This window comes from Mastigoproctus giganteus, chromosome 9 (genome assembly GCF_048544385.1).
Source record: "Mastigoproctus giganteus isolate SK-2022 chromosome 9, ASM4854438v1, whole genome shotgun sequence".
In the NCBI taxonomy this organism is placed as follows: Eukaryota; Metazoa; Arthropoda; class Arachnida; order Uropygi; family Thelyphonidae; genus Mastigoproctus; species Mastigoproctus giganteus.
In genome coordinates this window covers 114841772-114854512 of record NC_143583.1, presented here as the reverse complement: position 1 = coordinate 114854512, position 12741 = coordinate 114841772, and the positions used below count along the sequence as shown (strand labels likewise).

Genomic DNA, 12741 nt, shown 5'->3' with positions numbered 1-12741 from the left:
GCCAGACATTCTCTCCAATTTAATTGTTGTTACAGATCAAGGAGTTAACGTTGTATGCACCCTTCACTTTTGCGTTAGACTAAGCTGCAGTTCACACATGATCGATACTATTCTAAGAAACACCTTCAAAAGGGAATTCCTTGAAACAAACTTGCGTTAACTTATTATCACTCGACATTAAAGATGTTGTGACATACCTCATTGTACATCATCTAAAAACCACGTTTCATCAAGGGTGCAAGTCACATTAGTATAGCAGAATAGACATGTACAAATCATTTGATGCTAGTTATCAAGATATGGAAAACATTCTAATAGAATGCCAAGAAGCTAGAATATCTCTCATTCAAGATGACTCTGCAGATGCTGGTGAACTTCTTTACATCCTTCAAAGAAGCTTCACTGCAACTTGAAGCAGGTACCTATGCAACACTTCCACTTGTTCTGCCAACAAGGAGGTGCCTCCGTAGCCAGGTGGGCAGGAGCAGCAGTGCATAGCACACGCTTCTTGATTAGACCCGGGTTCAAGCCTGTGACCACCAAATACTGAGGATGCGGAAAGGTCAGGGAATGACCACCGCATATCCCTGGAGCAATATGGCCTTAGTTGCTAATGATCCTAAAACCCAAATAACAACATCTGCCAACAAGGCAAGGTTTAATTTAAATCACTTGGACATGTTGGTTTTAGACACTCATGAACTGGCTGAATTAAAAACACATGCTCATGTGATTCTAAATTAAAAGTTCAAAGAACATGAATTGCACAGAGTTGCTTTGTTCTTCTGGCCAAATTTGCACCAATTAAGAATCCTTTCAAGCAAAGAATAAGAAGAAACAAAGGGTGATGTGTGAAATTTAATAGAAAAGTTTAAATGTGACAAAGAATTCTGAACCACTGTGGTCACATCAAGAAATCTTTGCAAGGAAAGTGTTGGTCACTGTTGAAGACAGAAGCTGCAGATTTTAGTTTTCAGCATGCTTGAAGATGCAACTGAAGAGTCAAAGTCAAGATAAAATCAAGAAAAATATGAATATTGCTTTAGATCATGTTGAAATTCATGACTTATTTGATTGGTGGAAAAACCATGGGTGGGAATTAAGGCTTTTTTTGTTGCAAGAATTGCCAAATATGTACTTTGTGTACCTGCCACAAGTGCAAGCAGTGAAAGAAATTGTAATGCAGCCAGGCTCATTGTGAAGGAGTGTCAAACCTCTTTAAGTAGTGAAAATGTTGATTAGATTTTGTTTTTACACAACAGTATGAAACAAAATTCACCAAAGGATGTTCAGCGTGGAAATATGTTGAATGTAGTGAATTGAGAATTTATTTAACTCTTCATTGATTCCCCTTAAAATGTTTGCAACTCTGTTTATTTTTAAATAACTTTTTATGGATTGTTTTGGAGTCTCCCCCCCCTTCTGAAATACTGAGCTCTAAAAGCATTGCAGAATATATGTGTGTGATTTAATAGTCTATCATTAATGGTAAACTTTGTACATAATGATTATAGATAATCCACTTGGAAATCCTAACGCCACAGTTTTCACATCACGAACTGTATTTTTCATCACTCTGCTTCGGGGCACACCATTTATATTGCAGCTTTTGATTAGTTTGTGTTTGTGTGGTTCCCCAGTTGAGATGCTTTTCCTTCAGTCTGTATTGGATGAATATTTGTTTATATACATTGCACTTAAGAATAGTCTGCATTTCGTAAATCAATGTTAAGTGCTCTTTATTTTTATAAGGACTAATGAAATGAAATATAGATTAGTGTGTCCTTTCATATCAGTATATCCAGGTTTCACTTCTGCATTTATTTACAGTCACATATATTGTTCAGATTAGTACCTAATGTTTTTAATTCCACAATATGGTCAAGGATATATAGTCATGTGTTATTATTATTATTAGCAGCCATATGGTGCAAGGAAGCCTGAGGCTTATGATGCTGCACCAGCCAAAACAAATTCCCGAGTTACCCTGAGACAGAGAGAGAGAGAGAGAGAGAGAGAGAGAGAGAGAGAGAGAGAGACAGACAGACAGACAGACAGACAGACAGACAGACAGACAGAAAGAGAGAGAGAGAGAGAGTCAGAAGTAGAAAGGAATTTCCAAGAAAGAGAAGAATGATGATATCCAGCTGAGGACCCTGGGTGTGCCAAGCCCATACTCACCAGATGTGAGCCCCTGGGGTAATATAAATACACAAAACTTACAGCATCTTATAAGTGTGAAAACAAGACAAGCTGATGGTGAGGCTTCATGGTATGTGGAATAATTCTACAAAATTCCTTAAATTGATGTATATCAGTTTTAATCTAAGGTCGGTGCTGCCATGCAGTTAGTGTCTGTTTAACCTTTAGCACAAAAGTGGAATGATTCAATATCAGTTTTGTTTATATGTTCATTAAAAAAAAGTTTAAAAAAAAAAAAAAGGGGAGAATAGTATTTGTTATTACTTCTAAGAATAAGCTTCAAAGGGATTAACTTGATCACTCACATTATACAGCTGTGATGTAGGAAAAAATCCTAATGAAACTGTCAATTTGTATAGAAAGGTACACCACTTGATAGCCAAGTTAAGAGGTATGGATGGGCTCAGCGGGCCTGTTCTTCATGTTTGGCCCCAACTTAGCTGAGGGCCGGGTAGAATGGTAGCCTTCAAGCGAGCTGTCTTTGGGTCGGGCCAGGAAAAATTCTAAAATTTCAGCTTGTGCAGTCCTCTGGTTATGTAGACGTGTTATTGATGGTATGTTTTCTCTGGAAGGACTGAAAATTGCACCTTTTTTCCTTCAAAACAGTGGCAAGAGCAGTGTTTACATAAAGCCTGAGGATTCTCAATGAACAAGGCAAATATTTGGTTACAACAAGAAGGCATGCCTGCTAATTACAGCTGTGTGCAGCCAGCAAATGGCTAGATGAACAGTTTCTTCAATATCCTAGGTAACCTATGAGAAGGAAGGTAGATTTCAATGGTGTGGACAAGTGAAATGGCCACTGCATTCCCTTGCCTTTGCACTTTTAGACTTTTACCTGTGAAGTCATTCCAAAACCAAAATTTTTTTGTTATGAAAATGCAAAGTGCCAAGCATCTCAAGGAACAGATTATCACTGCATGAGATCAAACTTCAAATAGTTCATGCTGTTTCCTGACTAGCAAAAATGTTTGTATTTTTGTGTTCATCTGAAGGTGCTCATATGGAAAAGTATTTTGCAGTTCCCTATGGTTCCAGACTTGTGGTATACCCTGTGAATATTTCTGTTCAAAGAGAATCAGTGAATTTACAAAGTTATTGTAGTAATTTTTATTTGGATTATAGTACAAAATTTTTAATGTTTGAGGGGTAATCAAGTTTCCTATCCCTAATATTGAAATTAGTTCCAAGTTCTTTTGAAATATGTATTATGTACCTGCATATCACTCTGATGCACATGCACAAAATTAGAGGTCACTGATATATAATCCTTTTTTTGTTGCAAGTAAGGAACTGACTGAAGGAATACTATCTCTCTAAGAAATGGAGAAAACAGCAGGTTAGAGCTGTTATCAGATATTTAGTGAAAAATATCTGGATTCCAACTGATATTCACAGAATATCTACCCTGTTCACCAGATTTGTTCTGTGGCTTCCTTGTGCTATATTGCAAAAAAGAATTGCTAAATTGAAGAATTAATATAAGCAGAGAATTGATAATACTAATGACATTGAAATATCACTTAAACATCATGCCTTTTAATATAGTAAGTATTGAGGGGAAAAAAATGCTTCTATAAATTAAGAGCATACCTAAAAGTCTTTGTATAATGGGCCTTTAGAACAGGCTTATGCTGTTATATAAAAACAGATAACCAGTATCCATTTGTTTAAGATTCTTCAATTCAACTAAAAATTGTTAGGCCCGAACACTGGCCAGCAGTGCTTTCTGATTATTAAAATAAATAGATAATTAAACCACTAGTGAAATAAGTAAAATTATTTGATGAGAAAATAAGATTTGCAATAATCTGGTAGTAATACAAGTGACATCCAAAAACTTACCTGACTTGACTGTACATATGCTTGATATATAAAAACAACTCCATTTTTATCATTCATAAATGTCTCTCTTATTGGGCTGTTCCAGCTTCAATACATTGAAGTACAAAGAACAGAAGAGAATAAAGTAGCCAAACTAAAGGAAAATGTAGATGTCACAGAATTGGGTTATTTATGAATAGATGAAAGCTTGTATATGTTGGGATAAATTTTGTCAGATAAAATTTTGGTCCAAGCAGTTTAAATGGGATTAAGAATCTAGAGAACCTGACCCTTCCCCTTTGTGGATGATCGACAGAAGTGAATGTGATAAAAAAAAAAAAAATTAAATGCCTGATTTATGCAGGATCAAATAAAGTATCTATAATTGTCAGAGATTGTAACATTTTTGAGGGGTTGTTACCAGCCAGAAGTTATTCATGAAAAGTGTGAGGGCTATATATGGTGATACTGCTCCATCTGACCGCCCTTGTATAAACACCTGACCATCAAAAGTCAGTTCTTGCTAGTGCCAAGAAACAGTGATCTGCATCAGCAGATCCACATGGATTCATCACCGGAATCTTAACAGGAGTCCATGCAATGAAAACAAATTGTAGCAATGTGGCATTAAGGACAGGTTACTTCTTTGGATAAAGGGATGGTTCAGTGAAGAATACTGAGAGTAATTATTAATGGACACTGCTCTTTGTGGACTAATGTTATCATTGGAGTCCCGCAAGGTTCGGTGTTGGGCTCATCGTTGTTTCCATATTTATTAATGATATTGATAAGGATATATTGGGATTAATGTCAAAGTTTGGATATGAATACAAAGGTTGTCAGGGTGGTTAATAACATTAATGAAGGTATGCTGCTATTGCAACAAGATCTAGAAAAATGAGGCAGATGGGCTGAGAAATGGCAGTTGAAGTTTCATATTGAGAAATGCAAGGTACTGCATGTGAATAGCAGTAATCGCAGATTAACATACCAACTCTGTGGTATGTTAATGTAGGTAGTTGAAAATGAAAAAGACCTGGGGGTAAATGTGCAGTCAGATATGAAGTTCTCTGAGCAGTGCTGACAGGCTGCCAGGACAGATCATGTGGGTTTTGTCAATGATATACAGAAATTTTGCTAGCAGGGAATAAGCAAGTGATTATCCCTTTGTATAAGGCAATGGTTAGGCCATATCTTGAGTATTGCACATTGGTCTGGAGTCCTTATATTAGGAAGAATGTGGATTTGCTAGAATGTATGCAGAGAAGGGCAACAAGATTAGTGAAGGGAACGAAAGGGTAGTCTTACCAAGAAAGGCTTGGGTTCTGCAAATTGCAGCATCTGGATCTAGTCAGCTGTGAGGTGATGTGATTGGGGTGTTTAAGGCTTTGAATGGATTGAGCTGGTTCATTGCTGGTGGCATTCTTCCTCTTGCTCAGACTACATGCGTAAGGGAAGGGGAACAAACTGAAATTGAGGATGGTTATAGGATAGATGTGTGAAATTTGCCTTTAGCTAGCAGGAGCGAACTTTGGAACAAACTTCCATCTGCTTTTGTGGAAGTACGTAATTTGAATAAATTCAAGGAAGAACTAGGCAAATTATTGAAGAGAATGGGCAAGTGACGTGGGAAAGAGTTTTTTTTTTTTTTTTTTTGGCTTATGTTTTGTAAGTTTGCTTTCTAGTGTCATTTTCCACTACTAATACTACCAGTTTCCACAACCCAAAAATTCAACACTTACCCCTCCAATGGGAAGATCATGGCCACCAGATTTTGGAATATGGAAGAAATTCTTTTGATAGACTGTGCCACATAAGAAACAATCACTACAAATGCCTATTCTTCTGTTCTCGTAGGCTTCCTAAATTTTCAAAAATTTAAGAGGATCCATAAAGGCACACGCGCGCGTGCACACACACACACACACACACACACACACACACACACACACACACACACACACACACACACACACACACACACACACACACACAGAAATTAGCACAAGGTTTCATGACAGTATTCCTGTACATAGGTCCTACAAAGCAATTGTTGCTCTGAGAAATTACAGATTCCGTTTAGTTAAACCACCCATCCTGCAGTGATTATTTCTTTTACAGAAATTTGAAGAAATCTGATGTCCACTTGAAAATTGTCCACAATGTGATGACACCACATCTCAAGAAGCTTTAAGTGTCATTTTCAGACAAAAACTTTTTTTCCCTTCAAAATGGAGGATGGATATTGAAATCAAAAGGGTGGGGGGGGCATATATTGAGAAAAAAAATTAGGCTTTTTTATTACTGAGGTAGACAACTTTTTGCATGATCTCTCATATAGTTGAACTTTATAGATGGCATAGAATAACATGGAAAAAACTATTTACAAAAGTGGGACATCTAAATTATTCACCAGTAACTGAAATCTTAATCAAAATGGCTGCTAAGAACCTTGACTTTCCTTTGCTGACATGTGACAAAATTTCTGATCTACCTGAACACAGCATTTCTTGTGCACATGATGATCTACTGAAATACATTAATCATTAGCTGTTTCATGCATTTCAGTAGATCATTGAAGGCAGTGATGCTCACTGCAGCAATGAGATCCATGGATTCTGCAGGGTTGAAGAAAACAAAATTGTGGGATTTGTTAATGTTTCATTACTTCATTCCTGCACTAATGAAACATTAACTTTGCTATTAGTAAAGTTTACTTTTCCTTTTATTTTTTCTCTCTATATATATATTGAAAAAAAATAAAAGGAAAAGTAAATTTTTATGCGATAGTTTTAGAAAAGTGATTACAAGAGTCCAAAAATGATGGTATACGAGGGTGAGGTTTGTAAAGTTTGCAGCCTGAGTATAAAAGAGTAGTGATACACTGTTAAAAATTTCTCTACTTAATGTGTAACACTTCAAATAGTAATCCACCAAGATTTGTGCAGTTTCAATAATGTCTTTTTTAATTACAGGTCCTGAAGGCAACAAAGTTGTGTGAATGAAGATGGAGAAAATCAGTCACTGTGCACTCATCCAATATTTGGGAAAAAAGGGACTAATTCCAGAGGCAATTCGTGAAGATAAGGTTACATCGGGGGGGATGTCCCCTCCTATTCCATGGTTAAGAAGTTTGCAGCAGAATATAAACAAGTGAGGGAGAGCCAGGAAAATGGTACATGCTGTGGAAGACCTGCAATGCATTATGCAGTGGAACACGGCTCTTCTCCCCCTCCAGTGAAAGCTAAATCGATTCTTTGTTTTTGGGATGTTGATGAAGTGTTGCTAGTGGATTACCTTCAGAAATACCAAACAGTTTCAGAGGCATATTACACAGACCTGAGACATTTATGTGAAAACATCAATGACAAACATTGAGGAAAACTTAACAAAGGAGTCTTATTCTACTAGGACAACATGCCTACTTGCAAGTCTTTCTGTGCCATGGCTGTAATGCATGAGTGTGGCTTTGAAATCTTGGACTGTGTGGCATGTGGATGTTTGTTTTCCCTGGCTCAAAAGAAAATTTTCTTCACAGCTGGAATCAACACATTGCAGCATTGGTGGCAAAAAGTGTATTGACTCCAAAGGGGACTGTGTTGAAAAGTAACATGTTACTAGACTCCTCAAATAAACCCTTCATACTCACGCTATGAACTTTTCAAATGCTTCTGGTAGTTAGCAAAGAGAAAGCTTTTTTTTTATTTAATTAGTATACCAACAAACATGACTAATTTATTTTTAAATTAGTTAATGCTGATAGGAAAAAAAACATTGATTTAGAGATATTCTCATGGGCAGATTTAATGCTTCTGAATGGAGTATGTAGAAATCTGCTTGAGTGACCTTTCATCATTAGGAGTTATAGTTGGTTATAGGAGTTATACTCTGGATTTGCAGGGGGTATAGTTAAGTAAGTGCCATTGTAGTGGCACTTTGCTGCTATGCATAGTTACTACTGCTGAACTAATTTATTGCAAATTAATATGGTGAATTTCATGTGAGTAGGATGTGATTTTCTGCAATTTCCATTGAGTATACTTGCAATTTTTGTAACTGAGTAAAATAATGTATCAATTTTGTCTTTAACTTGGGAAAACAGCTTCATAGACTTATGAAATCCATAAACAAGCATTTGGTATTGATGCCATGTGTAGAACACAAACTTTTCAATTGTATTTACACTTTCAAGGTAGCCAAGCTTCAGTTGAAGAATTTGAGTATTCAGGTTACCCGTCAAGTCAGACTGATGAAAATGTCGAAAAAATACATCAGGCCACCCACAAGGACAAATGTTGTGCGATAAAAAAAATATTTTAGACATTTTAGTCCTATTGTGCAGTATGTGCCTACTCATTTTAACTGAAAATTAAAAATGGAGCAGATTGCTGCAAAAATAGTGTGTCATTTGCTGAGTGACAAGCAAAATGAGAACTGACTTTCTGTGTGCAGGGGCTTGCAGGCACAAGCTGGAACAAACAGAAATTACCTTTCCAGGGTCATAACAGGGGTGAAAGCTGGGTTTATGATTGACTCAAAAACAAAGCAGTGGTCCTCCCAGTGGAAAAATCTATCTGCATCAAAAATTATTCATATAAGTCTGAATTAATTTTATTGCCCACTCTTGACTTGTACTTGTATATGAACATTGACGATACTATTGTAAAACAAAAAAAAAAAAAAAAAAAGTGAAAAATATATATTTAAAAATTACACAAAAATAATACAGGGTTGTTAAAATTAAAGTATCCCTATGTAAAGGGCTCTAGAGCGAGTTCTAAGGCTTGTACTGAAGAGGGATTTGGACAACAGGTACAATAAAGAATACGCTCGCCATTTATTGGGGGAAAAAAAATTAGTTACAAAATTTGTCGCTATATGGCACTGTAACAATACAAATCACTTGAACAGCGCTACAATTGTTCAATGTGTCCTCCATTTTGGTCAACAGCAGTTTCCATTTGAAGAAAAGCATTTTCTACAGCAGAATGTAACATGTCAACTGGAATAGCCAGCACATGACGTCTAATGCTGTCCTTCAGATCTGCCAGAGTTTGACATCCTTTCCGATACACCTGGTTCTTCAAAAAACCCCACAACCAGAAGTCACATGGGATGAAGTCCGGTGATTGGGGTGGCCAAGATGTCTGGAAACAATGGCTGATGACACATTCATCTGTAAAGTGTTGCCTTAGCAATCTTTGGACACAACAGTGGATATGAGGCGGCACACTATCTTGCATGAATATGGTATTCTGAAGGCACCTACTTTGTTGCAGCTCTGGTATTGTGAAATTTGCCAACATTTCATAATATCGCTGTCCAGTGACGGAACAGGTGCGGGGCCCATTCGGTGTGTTACCTGTTCAAAAAAATATGGCCCAATCATGAATGTGGCTGTAAATCCACACACTGTCACTTTTGGAGAATGCAACGGGACCTCTTGGATAACTCAAGGTTTTCTGTTGCCCAAATTTGACAGTTGTGCATATTCACTTGTCCATTTAAGCAGAAGTGGGCTTCATCACTCCAAAGGATGTTCCATGGCCAAGTGATATCCACTGTCATTCGCGCCAGAAACTGAAGTGCATATGTGAAACGAATATCTGCATCACCATGCTTTAGCTGCTGTAGCATGTACATCTTGTAAGTATAGTACCACAACACCTGATGCATTACTAGCCTTACAGTGGAATACGGCATGTCCACTTCACGATACCAAATGCGGAGGACGCAGAAAGGTCAGGGAATGACCACCACATATCCCCAGAGCAATATGGCCTTAGTTGCTAATGCTCCTAAAAACCAAACAACAACAACAACCACTTCACGAGAAACAGCTGGCACATTTGCGCTACCACATGGAGATTGACTTGATAAATCCATGACAGCCATAGCCACAACCACATCTTCAACACGAGAGGAGGCCACTCTTTTTCGACCTCTACCCAGTTGAACACCAAGATGTCCTGTCGCTTCAAATTTTGCAATCATTTTGTGGACAGCAGAAACAGTCATTAGGTCCCTGCCTTATGTGCTTCTGACACCAGAATTCTCTGATAGCCGCAGCTGCATTGTTGCTGTTCTGATAGTACATCTTCACTAATAGCACCTTTTCCTGCAATGTTGTTGGCATTGCTTCTGTAGTGCAGGTAAACATCTACTGTATGATTTTGAAGAGACTGCTTTGCTTTTATACAGTACATTAGAGCTGAGTAGTGGCTCTGTGCCAATAACTTATGATTATGCAAATAACTTACATTATTTGCATAATCGTAACTAAGATAATTACACACCATACAGTGACAAATTTTGTAACTCCCCCCCCCAATAAATGTCGAGCGCATTCTTTATTGTACCTGTTTTCCAAATTTCTCTTCAGTATGAGCCTTAGAACTTGCTCCAGAGCCTCTACATAGGGATACTTTAATTTTAACAACCCTGTACTTCAAAATTATTTTTTTCCCTTTGTAGTAATGTTGTTGATGTTTATATATATTATGTGACTTGGTATCATCAGCTTCTGGATCCAAATCCCAGAGAATTGCTTCAATTTCGGACCATTAACGCTGGTTATTACCAAAAAAAATATATATATATTGGAAAATAATTTTTTACTCTGCTCTCATTGTTTGGTTGTAAAATCAAAATTTAAAAAATATATATATATATTTAAAAGCATTTATATATATAGTTTTTCAATTTTTACACTTTCACATTCCTCAGGGGAAAAAAAAAAAAAAAAAAAAAAAACTTAATCTGGGTCACTTGCACATCCCTAAAAATACAGTAACAAAATGATTAACTAAGGAAAACCTTATGAATGTATTTAATTAAGTATTAAACAGCATGCTTTTACACTTGATTGGCATTATTCAGAAATGAATAATAACAATCAATGTACATATGCAATACTAAATGTCAAATTAGAGTTGAACAGTAATTTATGCTTTGCTGCTATAATTAGATATTCATAGCTTAAATGTCAACTATTTATTTGGATGTGATTAGCTGTCTGTTAAAACCAGTCATATGAAATTTTTTTGTTATTTTCTGGTTTATTTTTAGGTACAGAATGATACTGGATGATTTACTTGGTTTGTTGTAAAAAAGGAAAAATATATATTAAAAAAGTTATTCATGGCTGAAATTCAGCACAGACCATCTGATCGAGTAACATTTTGAATGCCTTGCTCTTTCTGTGGCTTCGTCTTGTTGCCCCAGTCTTAGTTTTGCAGGTAAATGAGGACTTGTGATTATTGTTCCAAATAGAAGAGCATTCATCCAAAGGTTTTCTGATGGCCTGTCTCTCTTCCTGGACAGTTAGAGGTTTTTAAACATACAAAAGCCATTTCTTTTATACATCATGGTTGTAATATATTTCTATTGTGATAAAAAATATATATAATAATAATAATAATAATAATAATAATAATAATAATTTTTAAAAAATATATATATATTATATATATTTTTATTATTATATATATATTTTTATTATTATTATTATTATATATATATATATATATAATAAACATCAATACATATTGATCTGTATATAAAAGAAATTCAATTAAATCAATGCTTAGTTATTTGTAAAAAAAAAAAAAAAAAAAAGTAATGCACAAAAAGTTGAATTAAAAGTGTTTTGATTGTACCGTTTTGATATTTCATTGTCATTTCAGTGACTTCATTTATTTGGTTCTTTGTTTTGTAGAAAGGCTTAGATTCCCTGTTTTCAGTTTGCAGAAGAACTCATTAATATTCAGTGTATAAATAGTAGAATGTTCATTTTCATTAATTGCAATTCGAAAAAAAATAATAATAACATACATAGATATCAGTACTATTGATTGGTTGTATTATATTTTTGTTGTGTTGAAAATGTTACATACACACATCACATAATTTGTAGGTAAATTAACCTATTAATGTATATTGTATAAATATGGTATATAATCATGTTTTTTTCTTTTTTATGTGTGGGAAGGGAGGATAATCTTAGAGCGAGATGTTAATTTAAACATTTATTTCACCAAGTGCTTATAAATGATGTTTATCAATATCTTTAAAATACTTGAGATGCCATTATTGTAAGGAGCCAATATTTTTTCATTTATAATTTATATATATATAATTTATTTCTATTCCATTGCAACTTCCATATTTATGATGACTGTAGCTAACTATTTTTGTTGAAATAGTAAAGACGTCTTTGCAGGATAATTTAGAATGAGCTCTGGTAAAAATAAAAATTACTGTTGTGAAATCCAGTTTTGCTTAGTCATTATCATTTTCATCTATCTTTGTTGCATTAATATTGTTCTGTTTTTTTTTTTTTTTTGTTTAAGCTTTGATTAGCCAAAAAATTTTATTATTAAAATTTGTTATAACTATTGACAGTCACAGTAATAACAGATTTGATGTTATAAAGCAAGGAAAAAGCACTTTGAATTTAATAAAAATAAATTTTTCCTAAACACCTAGATGGCCCATGATTTAATCCCTTTGAATTATATCATTTGTACTTTTTTTTTTAAGTACACAATTTGATTTTTGTAACAAATGCCTATAAATTTTTCATGTATTATTGTTAATATGCAGACACAGCCATAGTATTCACTAAAACTTTCCCCTTTAGTTCTCTTAATTTTTTCCCTTTAGTATTGCCATATTCAAGAAAGTGCAAGGAAGCTAGAGGCTTTTGCTACTTTA

General features: G+C 35.1%; 1 protein-coding gene across 1 annotated transcript in view; it reads left to right on the top strand.

Annotated features, from left to right (window-relative positions):
- Snx27 (sorting nexin 27) overlaps positions 1–11381 on the top strand; it is a 300277-nt gene extending 288896 nt beyond the window's left edge. The window contains exon 13 of the mRNA XM_090381146.1: positions 11095–11381. Coding sequence (XP_090237272.1) covers positions 11095–11105 — 11 coding nt within the window. The 3' untranslated portion in view covers positions 11106–11381. The remainder of the gene's footprint in view (positions 1–11094) is intronic.
- The last annotated feature ends 1360 nt before the right edge of the window (positions 11382–12741 follow it).